Below are 21,895 nucleotides of genomic sequence, written 5' to 3' on the forward strand. Positions count from 1 at the left end.
GTGGAAACTCCTGCCGGGAGCAATTCGCCCGCAAGCTGCCACGGGAGGAGAGTGCGTGGCTGTTTAAAGAGGCGTGTTGCTGGAGCGCGTGCCTGGTTCGCGGAGGTCGGAGGTTGCCGAAAGGCTGACATCGGTGTAGAATTTGAGACCGTGAGTTATGGTGGGGAGATCCCGGCGGCGCGGAGCGGCCAAGTGGGCAGCTGTGCGAGCCAAGGCAGGTCCCGGCCCAGCGGACGAAAATGAAGACGATTTAGAAATGCCACCCTCGCCAGGGGACTCCAGCTACTACCAAGATAAGGTAGATGATTTCCATGAGGCCCGATCCCGGGCTGCCTTGGCTAAAGGCTGGAGCGAAGTGGAGAGTGAGGACGAGGAGCATGGCGATGAGGAGGAAGAGGTTCTAGCCCTAGATACTGCAGATGAGGACGATGAAGAGGATGACGATGACGATGGTGGGAGCTCCGTGCAGAGTGAGGCCGAGGTATCTGTGGATCCCAGTTTGTCGTGGGGTCAGAGGAAAAAACTTTACTATGACACAGACTACGGTTCCAAGTCCCGAAGCCGACAAAGTCAACAAGAAGTAGAGGAGGAGGAAAGAGAGGAGGAAGAGGAAGCGCAGCTCATTCAGCGGCGCCTCGCCCAAGCCCTGGAAGAGGATGATTTTGGGGTGACCTGGGTAGAGGCCTTTGCAAAACCAGTACCTCAAGTAGATGAGGCTGAGACCCGGGTCGTGAAGGATCTGGCGAAAGTTTCAGTGAAAGAGAAGCTGAAGATGCTGCGGAAAGAATCACCAGAACTCTTGGAACTGATAGAAGACCTGAAAGTTAAGCTGACTGAGGTGAAGGATGAGCTGGAGCCATTGCTACAGTTGGTGGAACAAGGGATCGTTCCACCCGGAAAAGGAAGCCAATACCTGAGGACCAAGTACAACCTCTATTTGAACTACTGCTCCAACATCAGCTTTTATTTGATCCTGAAAGCCAGGAGAGTCCCGGCACATGGACATCCTGTCATAGAAAGGCTTGTTACCTACCGAAATTTGATCAACAAGCTGTCAGTTGTAGATCAGAAGCTGTCTTCTGAAATTCGTCATTTACTCACACTTAAAGATGATGCTGGAAAGAAAGAACTGAATTCAGAAGCAAAATCCACCAAGGCCAAGCCAAAATCTGGTTCAGAGACTGCTGCTGCTGCCTCTACTGTTGCAGGTATTTCTGATGATTCTGATCTTGATGAAGAAGCTGCACTGAAATACTATAAAGAAACAGAAGACAAGCAAAAGTTGAAGAGAAAGAAAGAAAATAGTATTGAAGAACAGGCTCTTGAAGATCAGAATGCAAAGAGAGCCATTACCTATCAGATTGCTAAAAACAGAGGACTTACACCTAGAAGAAAGAAGATTGATCGCAATCCTAGAGTAAAACACCGGGAGAAGTTCAGAAAAGCTAAAATTCGCAGAAGAGGCCAAGTTCGTGAAGTTCGTAGAGAAGAGCAGCGTTACACTGGTGAACTCTCTGGCATTCGTGCAGGAGTTAAAAAGAGCATTAAGCTTAAATAAAGTTTTCACTTAAGATTTTTGGCAATAATTTTAGATCAATAAATTTTTATTTTTAACTTTTGAAGTGGTTGTATTGCTATATAATACCAAGCCTTAAATTTTAAAAATTCTTGTCAACAGGGAAATTTGGGTTATTGCTCATTTTTTTGTTGTTCTTTATATTATTAAAGTCATACTGGGAATTTTGGGAGGAATACAAAAGTGCTTGGTAAAAGAGATGGTGTTGAAAAAAGTTCTCCAATATTCTGTCAAGTAAGTAGCCTAGGAAAGTTTCACAGCTGGTTGTGGAGCAACTGTCAAACTTAGAACATTTTTATAATTTTTTTATGAAGAGAATGCACCTTTGGAATCATCTTATTTGTAAGATAGCCTATAAAATAGTTCTGACATATTATTTTCATTTACCTAAGTGTAGTTCTTGAGCAGGATACTTGTAATTAATAGGTTTAATGTTAAAGATTTTATACATGCTGTGTGGTAAAAGCTTAGTAATGAAGAGGAACTTTGGTTAAAAGTAGAAAAGATACGCTTTAATTACATTAGTTGTGAACATTGTCTAATAGTCCTTAATGTGGTAAATACTGTAAAAATTCCATTTTCAGTACTCTACCGGTGACTTGCAGCAGTTGGTGTTTGCACACTCCATTTGCTGAAAATTTGGTAGGATTACTATGAGGTAAGTGACAAGTTCAAGTAGTAAAAAAAAGTTACATGTTTCTTTAGTTATTCTGGTCTTTAAAGTAAGAGAGAGATGCTGAGATGGTGAACTTGAAAATATCTGGGATGATGCCAGGGAAGAAAATGACCAGACTAGTGAAGGAAAGCACAAAAGATGTAACGCTGTCACTGTTCATTAGCTATTGTTCATTAAACATCTGTAGCTGCTAGAGATACAGAGATGATCAGTGGTTAATATTTATTAAACAACGGCCATGTACCAGTTGTGCATCACCTCATTTAATCTTTATAATAACTTTGTGAGGTGTGGTACTGTTCTCTGTATATCACTTATGAGGATGCTGAAATTCCAGGAGGTTAACCTTATAAAGGACATAGGCTTGGGATCTGGACCTAAACCAGCTTAACTTGAGCTTTATCTTATCCTCTGGCTTACAGCTGCTTCCTCAGTAGCACACATGTCAAATTATTTTTTTGTTTTCTTATAAAGAGGTAGGTTGGAAATAAAAAGTAACAGTAAGTGCTGTGGTACTTTTGAAAGGACTTTATTTATACTTAACATCCTTACTCCTCACAACTTTGGTGCAGTAAATTCTATTAGCCATATTTCATTTTATTTTATTTTTTAAAGATTTTATTTATTTGACAGAGACACAGCGAGAGGGAACACAAGCAGGGGGAGTGGGAGAGGGAGAAGCAGTCTTCCCGCCGAGCAGAGCCCGATGGGGGGCTTATCCCAAGACCCCAGGTCACGACCTGAGCTGAAGGCAGACCCTTAACAACTGAGCCACCCAGGTGCCCTGTTAGCCATATTTTAAACATGAGGAAACTGTGGCTCAGTTGGTTAAACGACTGCGTTCGGCTCAGGTCATGATCCCGGAGTCCCGGGATTGAGTCCCACATCGGGCTCCCTGCTCAGCAAGGAGCCTGCTTCTCCCTCTGACCCTTCCACCTCTCATATACTCTCTCTCTCGTTCTCGCTCTCTCAAATAAATAAATAAATCTTTAAAAAAAAAAAAGAAAGAACTTTCAAGGTCATGTAACTTTTAAGTAGTAGAGTCAGGATTTCAATCCAGCCTTTCTGGCTTCCCTTTTCTGATACAGTAGGAAAAGTATAGGTTTTGCAGTTAACTTACTAGGGTGCTTTTGAGTTAATTACTTGATTTCCAACTCATTTTTTTCTTCTGTATGGTACAACTATATCTACCTTGGAGAGGTGATGTAACAGTGGTTAATAAGAGCTCTGGGATAATAGAAAATATGTGTTTTGGCTCTGCCCCCAATTCTTGGCACAGAACTCCTAAACCGTTGTTAATTACTAAGTGATAAGAGCACTAGGAGCACTTTTTTCTTCTAATGAGGTGACAGGGTGGGCTCCTGCTTGGCTCTGGGATGGGGGCTAGTGTCCAGAAAGATCAAGCCATATTAAAAGCTTGGAATTTTCAGCCTCACCCCCCATTCAACAGAGAGGGGAGAGAGGCTGGAAATGGAATTGATGATTGATTATGCTTGTGTGAGAAAGCCTTCATAAAATCCCAATCGTATGAGGTTCAGGGATCTTCCAGATTGGTGAATGCATCCACACTGCCAGGGTGATGCACTCCAACTCCATGGGGACAGCATCTTCTGTGCTTGGCACCCTCCCACACCTCACCCTATTCATCCCTTCATCTGACTGTTCATCTGTATACTCATATCCTTTAATAAGCTGGTAAATGTTAAGTAAGTGTTTGCATGAGTTCTGTGAGCCACTCTAGCAAATTAATCGAACCCAGGGAGGGGGTCGTGAGAACCTCAGATTTACAGCTGGTCAGTCAGAAGCACAGGTAACAACCGGAACTATCCAGGTAGAGAATGTCAGAATTGAGTTAAATTGTATAATACCCAACCCGTGTCACAATTGGTTTGTGCCGGGGGGGGGGGGGGGGGGGGGGGGGACTCACATCTGGTGTGAGAAGTATTGTTGAGTGTAGTAGCATAAAGGAAACACAGTTTTCCCAGTTTGAGGGCAGACTAGACTACCCAGGTTCGTAACCCATTTCCATCACTTAGGCTATGACTCTGGGTACATCTCTCTGTTCCTTAGTTTTTTCATCTAAACTGGGAGTATTAGTAGCAGTACCTGCTTCATGGAGTTTTTACAAAGATTAATATTAAATTAATAATTAAAGTAAACCACTTCGAACAATGCCTGTTACACAGTAATCCACCTAGTAAGTGTTGGCCCTTAGTACAGGGTTGTGACAACACATCTCAGTACACAGGTGCCCAACGAATTATAGCTAATACAGAAACAGAGTATAAAGTGTAGTCATATGTAAAAATGGTTGAGAAATTAATATCCTAAGTTTGAAAGAAGAGGGGAACATTGGGTGCACACATGAAGGAATACAGAAAACCTGGCACAAGACAAAAAGCAAGGAAATGAAGTTAGAGGTTAAAAATATTGGATGTTCTATGTCAAATCCCTGCCAGATGTATAAAGTCTTGATGAGGGAAAAAGGTTTTAAAGGAAGAAAAGCTTTCCATTTAGGAAAGTGGAAAAAATTATGCCTGTTAAATATTCCTCCAAATGTTCCTTCAGAGCCCTCACCAACACATTGTAAACAATTAATTCTGGAATAGCTAGGGTATAGATGGTGCTATCCTAATTAAAAACGTAAACACTGGCCTTGCCTGATGTGAACTGATAGTGAATGAAGGAACAGATTGCCAGATGTAAATATTTACGTCACCCAAATTTTGTATATACATATACATACATTTAAAGGGCACTGAGATGTGCTGGGTACCATCCTAGCATGGGAATAAGTACTCAGTGTGATCTCTTAGTCATAGTGACTCACTTTGTGAACTCAGGAGTGTCATGGGTAACAGTTCCAATAAAATAGATTACTGGTTTCTGGCATCAATACAAAGCAACAACCTGTTAGTTTTATGTCAGCATGTTAAGCTGTGGGTAACTATTGAAAATAAAAATATTAAAAATTAAAGTACAAGAAAATACCAAACTAGTGGTCTAGTGATTTACTCTACCACTAACCAGCTGACGAGCTTTGAGTAGTCAGTTTCTCTAAGCCACAGTTTCTTACCTATATTCTTTTTTTCTAAAGATTTTATTTATTTGAGAGAGAGAGAATGAGAGAGAGCACGAGAGGGAAGAGGGTCAGAGGGAGAAGCAGACTCCCTGCTGAGCAGGGAGCCCGATGTGGGACTCAATCCCGGGACTCCAGGATCATGACCTGAGCCGAAGGCAGTCGCTTAACCAACTGAGCCACCCAGGCGCCCTTACCTATATTCTTATGAAGGAATTAAATAAAATAAATGTATCCCTTTAATTTTTGTGTAGAAATAAATGTATTTGCTTATCAGACCTTTAAAACTACCTTTATGGTCAAAGCTTTTGGCACCTGGGAAATTACTTTTTATAGTCTTAAAGATACACAAAAGAAATTCTCTCCCTGAAGAATGGCTAGAATTGCTTATCCCTTGCTTGTCTGAAGTAAAAGACATAAACATAACTTAAAAACATATTTTAAGTTAATATGTTATAGTAATATGTTAACATTACCAAAATAATTCAAGAAAAGTGAAGGTCAGTAAAATTTACATCTCAGATCACAATGAGAAACATGTACCACTGTCTGAATAGTAAATGATCCCAAAAAATCAGGTAGGATTCAACTAGAGTTCCAAATCATTCAAATGGAATATTACTTCAGGTAATAAGTCAGAGTTTAAAAATTCTTTTAGATAGTGATTCTTTCTAACACATTTGCATTATTCCATTTATTAACGTTTAAGCACAGAAACAGGATAAAAAATTTAACACCCCCCCAAATCAACAAGTGTTAACATGTACATTTTAAATTTTGCTTAAACTATATTTTCTCAGTATCAAAGTTTTTAATTTAGTTACTTCAGCTATGCAATCCAGATATTTTCTGGATTCCTTCAGCTATACATTTTTGAAGAAGAAAAAATGATTTTTTTAACGTTTGCTTCAAAGTGAAGCTTTAAATGATAGTAAATATTAAGAATCCACATTTTTAAAACTATAAATAAAACAAAAAAAGCCCTGGAGGAAATGAATAAAATGGTCTGCCTTAAGAGAAACAATGTAGGGTAGCAATTACGAGTTTGACCTCTAGAGCCAGACTGAGTTTAAATCCCAGTGTCACCATTTACAGTGTGTCTTTGACCTACTTAATCTCTGTCTCAATTTCCTCACACTGAATCATGTATGATGTTATAGTCATTTAAGTAGTTAAACCATATACATTTAGAATAGCACCCAGAAGGTGTTTAGTGTTAGTTAATATTAATCTTTTTTTTTTTACTATTAATCCATTTAAAAAAATAATTTACTCTACTTTAAAGAGTTAATTTTCTCCTTGGTTCTCTCAGTGCTTTACAGACCAGAGTGCCTAAGGATGAGGTAGTAAGTTTAAAAAGCAGATTTCTGTGCCTACCATCACATTCAGATTTAGCTGGCCTGGTGTTAATGTAGGGACCTGTGTTTTTAACAGGCACCTCAGATGATGCTGATCCGGATAATCTATAGAATACACTTTGGGAAACACTGCTCTGGGCACACTGGTTTTAGGTTTCTCTTAGCCAATAACAGACATGAATGAAATTAATTACAAGAATGAAATATGGTGTGGCATTCACATGGGACTACAAAACCTCAGTGGTAGTCCCTTGAGAATCTGTTGAAAGCAATGGACCTTCCCCCAAAACAATAACCTAGGCTTAATCACATTTATATACCACAAGTGGGCTTCTAAACTCTGAAGCCAGGCGTCCTTAGGCCTCAGGAAACCTTACACTAGAGGACTGTTCCTTTTATTTACCCTTAAGCATTGCTTTATATGGCCTATGCTAATACATGTACTGGAGATCATCTTACGATGGGTGAGAGGGGATTATTCAAAGTAAGTAGATGACTAAACAGAACTTGATTAGCACTCATAATTCTTTTATACTTATTAAATGAGCTCTTTTAGACATACAGTTGACACTTGAACAATATGGGAATTAAGGATGCCAACACCCCTCCCCCCATGCAGGTGAAAATCCTGTATCATTTTTGACTCCCCAAAAACTTAATAGTCTACTCTTAACCAGAAGCTTTACTGATAATATAAACAGATTAACACACATTTTCATATTATGTGCATTATATAATGTATTCTTACAATAAAGTAACTAGAGAAAAGAAAATGTTAAGAAAATCATATAGAAGAGAAAATACATTTACCAAACTGGACTGTTATTTATTGGAAAAAATCCACATAGAAGAGTACCTGCTCGGTTCAAACCCATATCGTCAAGGGTCAGCTGTACTTACATTTCTAATTACACCACATTCAAACCTACACATAAAGGGAAATTAAGGCCAAATAAGTTTATTCATTAAACTTCACTTCAGTCCAACTTTTCTCAATCACTTCTATTCAGGGACCCAATGGCACAGAATTTTGACAAGATTTTAGAAAGAGGAAAAGGATTTCTGAGAACTACCAGAGGAGTAAATCTTGTGTATTGTAAAAAGGAGAAACTCAAAGATGTGAACTTTGGGAGTACACACATCGGTGAAAGAGACACCTTGCAGTTGGAGCGATTAACCGCTTAGTTAGGATGCTATGGGACCTCAAAAGTGGCATGTACCTCTTACATAAGGCAGGCAGAGAAGCTCTATTTGAGTAGAATCTTGGGAGGAAGAGTGAGTGTGGCAATATGGGGAATGCCAAATATTTTAAAGTTTATCCAGGGACGCCTGGGTGGCTCAGTTGGTTAAGCGTCTGTCTTCAGCTCAGGTCATGATTCCAGGGTCCTGAGTGCAAGCCCCACATCCGGCTCCCTGCTCAGTAGGAAGTCTGCTTGTCCCTCTGCCTCTGCCCTTCTCCCTGCTTGTGCTCTCTCTCTCTCTCTCAAATAAAATGTTTATCCAAAGGCAACAAGGGGGAAACAAGGTTGGAAGATAATATTAGAAAGGTAGGGAGGGGTTAGATCATGAAAGACTTTAGACTGTATCCCAGATATGGAGGAGACAAGCAAGGTTTTTAAGAATCTATGCGACATAATTAGATCAACCTTCAGATAAGTTAATTACTCATTCTAACTGCTGTAGAGCAATGGAATTGGAATAGATTAAAAATAGAGGCAGGAAAACCAGCTAGGAGTCATTTGCAATAATACAAGCAAGAAAAGATTTTAATTAAAGCAGAGAAAACAAATTAAGCAACAGATTTGACAAAAATTTAGAAGAGAATTTGATGAATGCATGAGAAGTGGAATAAACAGTGAATAAAGTCATAGAAGGTCAGAAAACTGAACAGCCAAATAGTTTCAGCAACACTATTGAGATATTAAAATTCCAAGCTGACACAAAATACCATAAGCTTCTCTAGCATAAGCCTGCTGAACTCTTACTTCTCCACAGTAAACATTAAGGAACACCACTTTGCTCTTTGCTGTTAGTAGAATTTCATTAAAAAGATATAATTATCAAACTATTAATCAAAATCATCCCTCAACATGTTTTATTTTCTATTATAAAGGTAATGCCTTCATCATAGACTATTTGCAAATACAGGAAAGTGGAAAAAAGGAAAAATACATCATTTCTTCCACCCAAAGAAAACTGCCATTGTTTGACCTAGGTTAAATACATTGCTGAAGATAAATATATGTCTTAAGAGTGCAGTGTAATCTCATTAAGAATATTGTATTAAGAGTAGTGCTTATAGGGGCGCCTAAGTGGCTCAGTTAAGTGCCCAGCTCTCGATTATGGCTATGACGTCATGGTCTCCATCCAGGTCCTGGGATGGAGACCCTTGTTGGGCTCTACACTCAGTGGGGAGTCTGCCCAAGGATTCTTTCTCTCCCTTTCCCTCTGCCCCTGCCTGCTGCACTCTCTCTTTCTGGGATAAATAAATAAATCTTTAAAAAAAAAAAAGAGTAATGCTTATATTTCTAAGAGTGTTACAGAGAAAATAAACATGGAGAGGACATATATACTGACTAAGTATTTTTGTAATTAATGTTTTGCAAAAATAAGTCAATAACAGTCATCAAAACCTTGTGATTCAAAAGTAAAGGACAGTGGACTCTACAGAGAGCTTTCACACTGAGGTATAAATAAATTTCTGCATTTATTAAAATCAGTATATTAACTAATTAATATTATATTAACTAATCGGTATAAACAAATTTCTGCATTTATTAAAATCAGAAGTTAAACATAAAATCTTAAATTGAGTGTTTAGTTTTCAAATAAGTCTTTTCCCAAGTACCACACAATGAAAAACAGCTCAAGAAAACCATTATTTTATTTTATTTTAAAAGATTTTATTTATTTGAGAGAGCACAGAGGGAGAGTAAGAGGGAGAAGCAGACTTCCCGCCAAGCAGGGAGCCCGATGTGGGGCTTGATTCCAGGACCCTGGAATCATGACCTGAGCCGAAGGCAGACACCTCACCAACTGAGCCACCGAGGCACCCTTATTTATTTAAGTTTTATTTATTTAAGTAATCTCTACATTCAACATGGGGCTTGAACTCATGACCCCAAGATCATGAGTTGCCCTCTCTTCTAAGCCAGCCATGAGCATGGAAAACCATTATGTTAGAATCATAATAAGCCTATACACTACACTGAAAAAGAAAAAAAAAAAGTTCCAACCACTCCCAAGTAGTAGTTTTTCTCTCACCACAGCTCTAAAAAGCTTATGCTAAAAGTACATCCATGACATTGATCTCTAAAAAATTTTGTCGCATGTTCTAAGGGTCCATCCTTAAGATCACCAAACGATTTCAAAAAACCAAAGATGGATAACTAAAAACAAAATGAAGCTAAGTTGAAAGGCATCTCTTGCTTATTTCACAAGAAAATTAATAAAGCTTGATTCTTATAGTGGCTTGGATTTTGTCACTTTAAAACAGAATAGTAAAATATTCTGTGAATTTTCAAGAAGCAACATGTTCAGGCTTGTTTTTATATACTCTTGGCTTCCTTAAATGTATGTAGCAGCTGAATCAACCCTTATTGCACTGAAGCTTATGCAGAGCTGTGATCATATCCTTGATCCAAAAGCTAAAAGCATAAGCAGCTAGGAACGTGGAGTACCATCCACCTTTAAAGGAAAGGCTCATAAATAGCCTTACCTATAAATTTTAAAGAACTCATATTTCAGCTGGTTTCATTACACTGCCACTTAATGACATAAAACATAAATAGAACTGCTTTTAAATGCAGAGAGGCACACACACAAAACAATTACACTGCAAGATTCCACAGCATGTCAATGTTTCTAATACCTATAGGGATCTTGGCTAACTAGAAAGGAGAAAGCTGGCAATTTAGACTAGATAACATTTTGTACTTTAACTCGGTGACTTCCTTGGCTGATTGTGATCTGTGAGGACTCCGCTCTTTTCTTCTTACCTTCAATGGAGTAAGTGTATATTCTTGTCAAATTCTTTGCTGAAACATTGCAAAACATGTCTGTGAAGGAGCTATAAAGATACCTAAAATTTTCTGAATGCAAAAACAAGGTGAAAGATCCAGTTAAGGATGGACATTAAAACCATATAATACACCTGGAATCTTTTAGTTTTTCTCCTCAAGGTATTTTAGTTTGTAATTCCTAAAAGGCAACCATGTTTTTTTTTTATCAAGACTCTCACCCTCCCCAAGACTGAAATAAAAAGGCCAAACGACCTCCCCAAATGCTAAATACATGATGACAAAGTTTTTTTTTTCCTCAGTTGAGTTTATTACTGAAAGTTATATGCTGTTTTGACACAGTGATAAAATATACTAATACTTTACCCTATACCAGATCTTGTCTTGAAGCCTTTACGACTATTTCTTATTTAATCCCCACAACATCTCTATGCATAAGTAATATGTAATTGTTACAAAAGAGGAATCCTGGCTCAGTACTCCCTCAGGACTTACTAAGTAGGCAGCCGCGCTGGGATCAACAGGTCACGGTAATGCCAGAAGCCGCAAAGCTACTAAGAAACTGTCAGGCTCCTTGAAGTTAGCCTCTCCCAAACACTTCTCCTAAAATACTTTTTGTTTAAAAGTTTTGGTGAAAGTATTAGAAGTTTCATGTTAATTCCTTGTAATTTCAAGGGTGATTTTCAGAGAATAATAACAATAAAAAGGCTTAATTTCCTAGAGAAGTATAACTTCCTTTACAGAGGGAAAGGCAGACCAGAAAAAGAGAAAAGTAGACAAAAACGTTCCACAACAGTGATTTTTAATTGTAAGTCAACATGGATTCTATGCCAGCATTTTGCAACCTGAACACGAAGCTAATCTGCTAGGAAATACGGGGGCAGGTTCCACAGAATCATAACTGGAAAATGTCTTTATCAGAGAAAGAACTGTTTACTTATGGGAATTACTGGGTCAGTAATCATTGATTCAAACATTCAAAATAAAGCAACAGCGGCCAATTACTAGCGAGACACAAGTACAATGAAAGTGAAAACTGTCGACCTATAATAGACGCTTGTACAAATTCTAATCCGTGTAGCTTAAAATGCACTCACGCGCACCCAGAGAACCAGGGAGCTGAAGTCAAAGCAAAGACAAGATTTCTATACGGCGCACAAGACGGGGAACAAAAGAGGTGGTAGAAGGAAGACACCCACCTCTAGTTTCTCACATAAAAAGCTCGGGAATCAAAACCGTGAATCAACCGTTAAAGTTCTAGTGTGTGAAAGGCAAATGGTACAGTTCAATACCCGGGGGGAGGGAGGTTCCTTTTTAAAATTAGCTTTCGCCTCTTCTCCCACCCAGATCTTTGTACCTCCGTGCTACGGCAGTTAGGCAGCAACACAGAAAAACGCCGCTATTTCGCCAGGTCTCCCACCTTTCAAGCCCCGGCGGCCAAACACACCTGACGGCTTAAGAGGGCTGGGCCGGGGGCGGGTAAGGACGCGGCATTGGGCGCCGTCTCCTCCCCCAGGGTCGGGAGGGAGGTCAACACCCGAGGAGGGAAGCGGAAGGTGGGAAGTGGGAAGAGGAGGACGCCGCCCCCTAGGGGAGCCGCGCCGCTGGGCGGGGGCCGGGGCGGGAGGAGGCGGCCGGTAAGGAGACCGCGCCGTCGGGCGGAGCCGTCGCTCCAGCTGGCTCGGACCGCGGCGGAGCCTCGTCGCCGGCCCGCGGCCAAGGAGAAAGGTGGCGGCGGCGTCGCGGACGGGGACGAGGCGGCGATTCGCCGCCGTGACCCTCCTCTCCCCTGCCCGGCCCCGGGAGCCAGTCGAAGACGGCGGCGAAGGAAGGAGCGAGAATGGCTGAGACCTCGCCGCCGCCCACCGCCAGCGCGGAAAGTTGCAGCGAGGAGCCGGCGAGGGGCGGGGAGCAGCTGCTGGAGGAGCCGCGCCGCGCTCCAGCCGGGGGCGCGGACCGAGAGGGCGAGGCGGGGCCGCCGCTGGCCTCCCCCGCCGGGCAGTCGGAGCCCGGCTCGCCGGTGACCGCCCCCTTCTTCCTGCTCTACCCGGGCGATGGAGGCGCCGGCTTCACAGCGCGCCCGCCGCCGCAGCAGCAACAGCGCTCCTGGAGGACCCCGCCGTCGCCGGGCTCCCCGCTGCCCTTCCTACTGCTGAGCTACCCGAGCGGCGGCGGCGGCAAGCACCGTGAGTGGCGGCGGGAAGGGGGGACTCGGCCGGGAAGGGGGTTGGGAGGGGGAACTGCCGCGGTCCGGGCGCCGGACTGTTTACCTCCGAGTCTCCCCAGGCCGCGGGCTCCCGCTGGGCCTCCCCTCCCCTCCTGGGCCGGGCGCTTGTTCTCGCCAGCCTCCCACGTGCTCCCCGGTCCCAGCCCCGGGTCCCAAGCTGGGAGCCTTCCAGAGAGAGGCCGAGGAGGGGGCGGCGCCCAGAGACCCGGCAGCGCGGAGGGCCCGCCTTCTGCGGGCTCCCGGCGCCGCGGCCGCGGAGTAGGTGTGGCTGCGGCGCCGCTGCCGCCTGGCTGCCTCAGTTGTACCACTAAAATTTTTACCAGCGTTCTCGCCACACCCGTAGATATCACAAATGTGTCCCCCGATTGAGAAGAGAAATCAGGAATAGTGCCCGAGACGACGAAAAGGGAATGTGTGGCTTTGGAAGGGCCCCTCCCGAGATTGTAGCGTTTGGCAGGGAGAGGCCTCCACCTTTTAATAGCACGGATGGGGGAGGCCTCTCATTGCAGCGGACCCCACTTTGTGCTTTATCAGTCAACAGATGTTTATTGCTACTTGCCCTGAGCGGGACCCTAGAGTAAGGCAATGTGTATAGAAAGACTTGGAGAGTGTTAAATCTGGTTTAACAAGACAGGTCTTACAGTATGAAAATGTGGCGGAAGATAGAAGGCGTGCGGGGCGCCTGGGTGGCTCAGTCATTAAGCGTCTGCCTTCGGCTCAGGTCATGATCCCAGGGTCCTGGGATCGAGCCCCACATCGGGCTCCCTGCTCCGCGGGAAGCCTGCTTCTCCCTCTCCCACTCTCCCTGCTTGTGTCCCCTCTCTCGCTGTGTCTCTGTCAAATAAATAAAATCTTTAAAAAAAAGATACAAGGCGTGCTATAAATGTCAAATACTTTCCTGTATGAGTTCTGAAAAGGGGGAGAAAAAAAAGAAAAGGGGGAGAAACTTGCTTAAGGGGATGAGGGAATCTCTCCTAGAGATAGAGCTAGAGATTTCTTTGATCACTGCAACAAACCTTTTAACTGCTCTACACAACCAAGAAATCCTCACTTTGCCTTTTCTACCCCCCTGATCCATCCCCTATGAGAAGATTAACATTAGTCGAATATTTTCTGTGTGCACGTGCTGTGAATATCAGAGTTAATCCTCACATCTCTGTGAGATATGATACTACGTTTTCAGATAAAGCTACGTATCAGTATTATTGAGTGATCTGTTCCAAGTAACAGCCTTAGAGAAGGAATGAAGTTGATCCAGATTCCTTGCCTACCAAGACTGTCCTCTTTAAGCAAACCCCAGACTTTGGAAACTGGTGGCATGGTTCTCCTAGCTTAGGGGCCATTGGATTCAGCTGGAGGTAGTAGTCCAGTGTCACCTTTTCTGTATTACCTAGAAAGAGGGCCAACACTGACCACTGCCTAACAGTCTTAGTGAAACCATAGTTTGTGTGTTAGGGTGGTCTGAGCTAATCTCCAGATGGGAGTGTCTAATCAAGATAGAAATTAGTCCTTTAATAAGCAGAAGAGGTAGAGATAAGAATATTCACATTTCTTTCTGTTTTCTAAGGATTCTGCTTTCTAGTTTGTTCTTTAAGCACAGCCTCTTTTTTCTCCTTAAAATTTTATTTCTGTGTAATCTGCCTATCAACTACATCACTATAGAGTGAAAACACTTCTATCAGTTCTTTGTACCTCTTAACAGTTGTGGTACAAAGTTTGACAGAAGAAATTTGAATTGTTGGCCAGTGTCATTTGTGGGGATTATCTGGATTTAGGTTAATTTATTTGATTCTTCTTCCTATTAAGGGTTGGCTTTGTTTTTTTTTTAAGTATTGTTAGAAAATTAGGGCCTAAGCATGGTCAAGATCAGGAATGGAAGACTTAAAGCTGAAGTTTCGTACCTGTGATCTCTTAGTCTACCTTACAACAGTAGTAGATGTATTGAAGTCGTTCTTGTTTTGAGTTTTTGTTTTTACCTTGTTAATTTATATGTACTTCAGAACACACGCATACTAGGAAAAAGGAATACTCTGTATATTAACTACAATATTTCTTTGTGATCAGTGCAATATTACTTTCTGTGATGTACTTGGATATCAATCAGAACTCTGAGTCTCCTGGCCGTTGACTTGAGCAACCTTAGACAAAACAGTTTTAAAAAGATTTCTCATTTCAGTTACCAGGACAGTACTTGGATTCAGCGTCAACAACACCCAGTGAATATTTGCCTCCTCAACACCCAGTTTTTAACTCTTGCTAATGTATTTGCCAAAAGTGCATAATATATAATAATTTTGAGGTATTGTCATCTTTATTTTAGAAATCTCAACTGTATACAGAGATTTTAAAAATTAACCTTTACATTTGAGTTCATAAGCTTTGTTCCGAATGACACTGATAAAGAATAGCAAAAATGTGTGCAGGGGAAGTAGCCTAAACTTTTCAGGTTCGTGAGGTATACTGTTTCAGTGTAAAATCCTGCTAGATATAATATCCATAAAATATTCAGCATGCTCAAAGCAATATGAAAGAAGGCTTCTGATGTGCCTTGTTGGATCATGTCACTTTCTGAGTCTTGGAGTGCTAATCTGCTAAATTTTTATGCTTCTAGCTTTTAAATCTCCATGTTTTTAAAAAATACTTGATTTATAAAAATTACAAGTAACATATAAATCTTCTCATTGTTTAAATCTTTACCATGAAAGAGTACATTGAGTACAAAGTGCACTTTCCTGTTGGGGGGGGAACCCCCAACCCATTTCTTTTCAGAGGATATCACTTTTGAGCTTGGTGAGCTTTCTTCCATAACTTTTGCATGCATTCACAGACATATATATATCCATATTTCATGAGGCCTTTTCCCCCTTGTATAGGACCTTCCACACCAATTTCTCATAAATTATATATGAAGGAGCCACTTTCATGCCATGGTGCAATACTTTTAATGCCTTCCTTTTTCACCCTAACTTTTGAAGTCTTCTCGTGGGTGGACAGGATAAGTCAGAGGTGGCTTCTTGGTTGGAGGGAAGAGGCACCCCTGCTGTGTACATAGTTATCAGCTTCCATTGACGGTTACTCATTTCTTCTTCCAACTCCCAGAGCTATAGCAAACATTGATGTTTATGACAGTGACATGCAAATAACCTACATCTCTGCCCTTGTCTTTTCTAATTACAGCAGTGTTCCAAAAAAAAAAGAAGGTTCCACTCAACAAAGCAGCAGCTTTCTTTCAGTATTTGTATGTGCTGTTTTGAGATGGTGGAAGGGGCTAAGAGAAGAATAGAAAGAAGAAAAAAGGTGGGAAGGCCTGAGAGCATTACTCTGACCACCCACTTTGAATTTGAGTATACCTAACAGTGAATACCTTGGTTGGGCCCAGGAAAGTGCAGAGAATGAGGCTTCTGGAAACATTCACAGATGCACTTTCTCACAGATGCACTTTAAGAATCCATGATTTGGGGAAGGAACTTTCTCATTTATGTATAAATGCAGGAATAAATAAGGGAAGAAAAATAGTTGTATGTCTAGTTTATACACATACAATATAAAAATACAGATGTACATGCGCATGTATATATATTATTGTGTGTATGTATATATTTATTCATTGATCTTAATTTATCCTCCATGGACATTTCTATTTTTGTGTCTTCTTTTTTCATCAATTAATAGTCTTCCAGAAAGCATTATGCTTTTTTTTTTTTATTTTATTTATTTGACAGAGAGAACGTAAGAGAGGGAACACAGCAGGGGGAGTGGGAGAGGGAGAAGCAGGCTTCCCGCCGATCAGGACCCTGGGATCATGACCCGAGCTGAAGGCAGATGCTTAACGACTGAGCCACCCAGGCGCCCCCAGAAAGCATTATGCTTTAACGTGGATTAAGAATCGCTATCTGATCCATTAAATGCTATTTTGTCAAAGGGCAGATATAATCACCCCTAAAAAAAAAAAAGAAAGAAAAAGCCTTCAGAAATGCATCTTCAGACAGTATTTAATTGTAGGTTGGTGACTACCAGAACTGGAGTTTAGAACTCCAGAGCATCTAATATCTAATATCTAATATCTTGCACACAGCTGCAGTGGCCCGAGCTGGGTCAGGCCCCCATTTCCAGTGTGCTGTGGCTGCAGTAACCTGGCTGCTGCTTCCCCTTCCCAGTCTAGCTTTTATCGCCACTGTTGCCTCAGCTGTTACAGCGTGTCTTCCCAGCCCGTTTCTCCCCTTCTCTCCTGCCTCCTCTCGGCTCCTCTGGCCCGGCATTATCAAAAAGTCAGAGCACGCTCTGATGGACAAAGCAACAGTTTTGGAATATTAAAGCTTATCTTTGAGACTTTGTTTTGACCGCTCCCCTCTTGATAATCATAGGTTGATTCTTTAGACAGTTTTCTTTTTTCTTGTTTCTGATCTTAGCTTCATTCTGGATACTAGAGGATCCTAAAAGGCTCTCCGTTAGATAAAAGAAGTTTTACTATAGTTCTATAACCCAAACAATTATAAATAAAGAATGTGAGTAGTAAGATAATAGTAGTACTTGGTGGCTGCCATTTATGGAATATTTTTTATGTGCCACACAGAGCTAAAAAGCTCACATGTATCAGTACTTTCTGGTTGTTGTTTTTATTTCTTCAAATTTCCAGTTGAAGTGCCAATACACAAAACTACTCTCTTAACAATGAAAACTGAAAAGAAAAAAAATGGGAAGGAGGATTAGTCCATATAGAATTTATATAAGTAGATGACTACAACATGTTTTTCATCAGAATATTTGATTCAGTATCTCTAATTAACTTACCTAAATTGTTATAAAATACAAAAATTCTGATAGGGCAACCTTGGATTTAGAAGTTTACATTCCAGAGACACAGATCCTGTAGTTTTAGGATAGTTCTTATTTCAAATTTTAGCACCAATTGGAATCACCTGGATGTCTTATTAGCACAGATTTCTGGCCTTCTCTCCAAAGATGTTTTGTTTGTTTATTTTTTGTGAGGTATAATTGACACATAACATTATATCAGTTTTGTATGTACCACATAATGATTCAATTTTTGTATATAATGCAGTTTTTTAAGTGAAGTACAGAGAATGAATTCATATTCCTGCATAGTGTGATACTACAGTTCATGTTCTTAATCACTGTCTGCTCCCTCAAATCAGTTTAGGTAGAAGGCAGTAAAATTTGCTAATTTTAGTCCATTATTGCTAATAATGGACTAAAAGACTTAATATTGTCCTCAAAACATATTCACCTGACTTATTCTATCTTGTCTCTTTTTCCTTTTTGTTTGGCTTTTAACAGAAATCTATGTTAAAGAAGTAGAATCTTACAAAGAAGCTGAGAGAACATATTTTTCTAGTGTAGGTTATAGATAGTAAAAAGTCTGGGAGGATGATGGTGAGAGTGTAGCAGAATTAACTGGATGGTATCTCCTTGTTATCTAATATTTTTGGAAATTCCTTAAATAAGAGAGTTGCCTAAAAGACATAACTGCTGCTTTATCATTGTACAAAAGGTAACATGTAGCCATCATAAATAAAAGAATCCATTTATTTTATTTATTTTTTTAAGTAAGCCCTACACCCAATGTGGGGCTTGAACTCACAACCCCAAGATCGAGAATTCGCATGTTCCCCACTGAGCCAGGCAGGCGCCCTAAGGAATCCCATTTTAATGAATTTTGCAGGATATCACAACTGTTATATTTCCACCTAAACCTTATTAAAATGGAAACTTCTTCCTATAGTATAAAGTGGCTCAACTATGAGCTTTAACATTTATTTTGAGAAGTCAGGAGCGTATCATAAGCACAGCTTGAAATTATGAGAAAGGAAATGCTTTTAGAGTTTTAAAAGCAGTCGTACTTGAGAGGGTATCAATATGGTGCCCCCCCCCCCCCCATAGCTACGTCTGAATAATTATGAAAGGTTCATGGTCTTCCTAAAACATCAGGCGAGGGCTGCTGGCCAAGGTGGTAACCCTGTTTTCAGGGCCCATCTTTGTGACTGGCTGGTTCTACAGTTGCCCCATACCAAATAGACTGGACAGCAACAAGTGTCAGAAGGGGAGGCATGGAAGGTGGGGCAGAGCTGGGAAAGTTTGAAACACTGTGAAACAGAGAAGAGAGATTCTCACCAACAGCAAGAGGCATGCAGAAAGCAGAAGTTGTTTGAGCATGCTGTCTTTTAGAGTGTGGTTCCTCTAACTTTAAATGTCTTTAGGGACTCGAGAGACATACACATCTGTTTCCTCTGCCTTCTTGATGAACTTAAGAAATCTGGTCATCTGATACGAATGGTTGGTAAAACTCTGACCCATCTCTTCTTCCCTCCTCAAGGCCTGAGAGATGCCCCAGCATACCCTTTGCTCACATTTCCTTTTCACTTTCCTCTACCTCAGTCCCTTGAGCTTTCATCCTTCCTGACTTAAATTTCATGTGGTGATAGCATGGGGTTTTTTACCCCCCTCAATTCTCAAGCACTAACAGTGATGATAATGGCTGGTATTTACGGACTGCTTACTTTGTGCAAAGTGCTATGCTGAGCATTTTATTTACATTACTTCTTTTAACTCTGAAGTAATTAATATTATATCCCCATTTGTCACTGAAGAAGCAGGCACAGAAACAAGTAATTTGCCAAGGTTACTGAGCTTCTAAGTGGTGGATCTAGTGTTCACTTTGGGCATTCTGGCTCTAGAGTCCACGTGCTCACAGCTTCCTTCATCACCTCCACCACTGGAATCCCATCCTAAATTGAAGGCTCCTTCTCAGACAGCAGCAACCCTCTAGTTTCTCATTCTACTCAGCAAAGCTCTGCTTGCTAAATGAATAAATGAATGTGAAGTTCACAAGTCACTGATTTGATAGAGAAAAATTCTCTATTTGATAGAGAAAATAGTTATGGTTGTAAACAACACTGAATAGCCATCTGTGTGACAAGGACTTAGGAATTTCTTAAACACCTGTAATTGCCTGTTTCTTGTTTATTATCTTGTTTTTCATGTCTCTAGTGACTAACACATAGTAGGTGCCCTGTGCATATTAAATTAATGAATGTTATGTACAAATGAATAAAGACTGTTAGAATGACTTGTTTGTTGGGGCATAAATACAGCTTGATTTTGTCAAAGTTGGAGGTTTTCATGGTTAAGGTGAAATAGGAGGGTGAAAATATACAATTGCAAGAATATAGAGTGCTTTGGAGTTACATATCTATACCAAGTGTCTGTTAAGACTCTGATATTTGGTAGGTACTGTTTTAAGCGGATGTATAAAGGTGTGCAAAACAGGCAACATTCTCAACGAGCCCATGACTTTTGTGAAGCTAGTTATTTAGTTTTACAGCTGAGTAAATTAGGACAAGAGCAGGATAAATTTCCCAAGATCACCTAATAAGTTGCTGGTAGTTTTACATCTGTAAATCATTGCCTATGGTACTTAGCCATGAAATCGATTTTTGTTATTAAGGTGGGAGTTAATTCTAGTCTTATGCTGGTTATTTTTAACAAGTGAAAAGATTATGCATTATAATACTCCTGGTGGTGTTTATTTCTAAACAAAATAATGATAACTCAGCTTCTCAGGTATAATCATTTTATAGTACTAATTACCATCCTCAGTTAATATCTGCAAAGTAGTACTGAGTCTTTCAAATGTTATAAACCTAAAACTGTAGAAATCTCAGCATTAGAGGTGGACATAATAGATTTTTGTCTGAGAGAGGGAAGGAAGTGAGTGGGAGGGAGGACTGGAGCATGTGAAAAAATCATGATTGTTCAACTGAATAATCTTATAATTTAGGGGCGCCTGTGTGGCTCAGTTGGTTAAGCCTTGGACTGTTGATCTCGGCTCTGGTCATGATCTCAGTGTCATGAGATGGAGCCCTGTGTCGTCAGGCTCATGCTGGGCGTGGAGTCTGATTAATATTCTTTCTCCCTCTACCCCCCCCCTTACCTCCCCCCCACTCCGCGCACTCTCTCTCTTCTCTCTCTCAGAAAAAAAAAACCTTATAATTTAGCAGGAACATCTGGCCCTTTCACCAATGTCATCATGATGATGATTTATCAAAGAAACCCTTCTGTGCTAATAGCAACTAGTAAAATGTTGGGGCTATAGGGGTGATATTTTTCTTAAATTGTAAAACTGTGATCCAGGAATCCTTGGGAAGTAGAACTTGTGAGCTTTAAAACTGACTTAGTTGTACAACTTGATACATTTTTAAAAAACACCATTATGTGCAGAATAGAAACCAGGCAATAGTAGGAGGCAACTACCTGTAAAAGAAATAAGTGAAATGGTTACTTACCTTCCAACCTGTTAAGAATTGGCATACCTGGGGAGCCTGGGTGACTCAGTTGGTCAAGTGGCTGCCTTCTGCTCAGGTCATGATCTCAAGGGTCCTAGGATGGATAGAGCCCCATGTCGGGCTCCCTGCTCATTGCGATGGGGCGGGGGGACTGCTTCTCCCTCTGCCCCTCCCCCCATTTGTGCGCGCTCTCTCCCTCTCTCTCTCTCTCAAATAAATAAATAAAATCTTAAAACAAAAAGAATTGGCATACCTACAAGAAATCTGTTTCTGAAAATCTATCTATATCCAAATAACATCATTTGAAACAAAAAAAAAAATTAGAAATAACTCATATGTGTTCACCAGCAGGAAAATGGATCAGAAAATTCTTTACACATACAATGGAATATTACCTCATAATACAGCAGCCAAAAGGATAAACTATAGCTGCACACTACAATGTGGATGAATCTTTAAAAATGCGATGTTAAGTGAAAGGCTTTCATACAGCATGAAACCCTTTCTATAAAGTGAAAAGAAGATGAAGCTAAATATATTGTTTAGGTATCCATATTTCATAATAATATTTTTAAAGTAAGGTAATGATTTACACAAAATTCAGAAGTAATTGCCTCAAAAGTGGAGGCAGGAATTCAGAAGAAAGAAGGAGCACAA

At 40.7% G+C, this 21,895-nt stretch overlaps 2 protein-coding genes across 4 annotated transcripts in view; both read left to right on the plus strand.

Moving 5' to 3' along the window:
- On the plus strand, nucleotides 1–1,622 carry UTP3 (UTP3 small subunit processome component). Its single transcript, XM_027600395.2, has one exon. It carries the CDS (start codon nucleotides 158–160, stop codon nucleotides 1,556–1,558), a length of 1,401 nt encoding a protein of 466 aa, XP_027456196.1. The 5' UTR covers nucleotides 1–157; the 3' UTR covers nucleotides 1,559–1,622.
- A 10,778-nt stretch (nucleotides 1,623–12,400) lies between these two features.
- Nucleotides 12,401–21,895, plus strand: part of RUFY3 (RUN and FYVE domain containing 3) — a 78,219-nt gene continuing 68,724 nt past the window's right edge. For all 3 annotated transcript variants that reach the window (XM_027597558.2, XM_027597559.2, XM_027597566.2), the window contains exon 1: nucleotides 12,401–12,894. In XM_027597558.2, coding sequence (XP_027453359.1) covers nucleotides 12,549–12,894 — 346 coding nt within the window. In that variant the 5' untranslated portion in view covers nucleotides 12,401–12,548. The remainder of the gene's footprint in view (nucleotides 12,895–21,895) is intronic.

This window comes from Zalophus californianus, chromosome 2 (genome assembly GCF_009762305.2).
Source record: "Zalophus californianus isolate mZalCal1 chromosome 2, mZalCal1.pri.v2, whole genome shotgun sequence".
Classification (NCBI taxonomy): domain Eukaryota; kingdom Metazoa; phylum Chordata; class Mammalia; order Carnivora; family Otariidae; genus Zalophus; species Zalophus californianus.

Coding starts and splice junctions, on each gene's coding strand:
- UTP3 (XM_027600395.2), top strand. CDS start 158: ATGGTGGGGAGATCCCGGCGGCGCGGAGCGGCCAAGTGGGCAGCTGTG.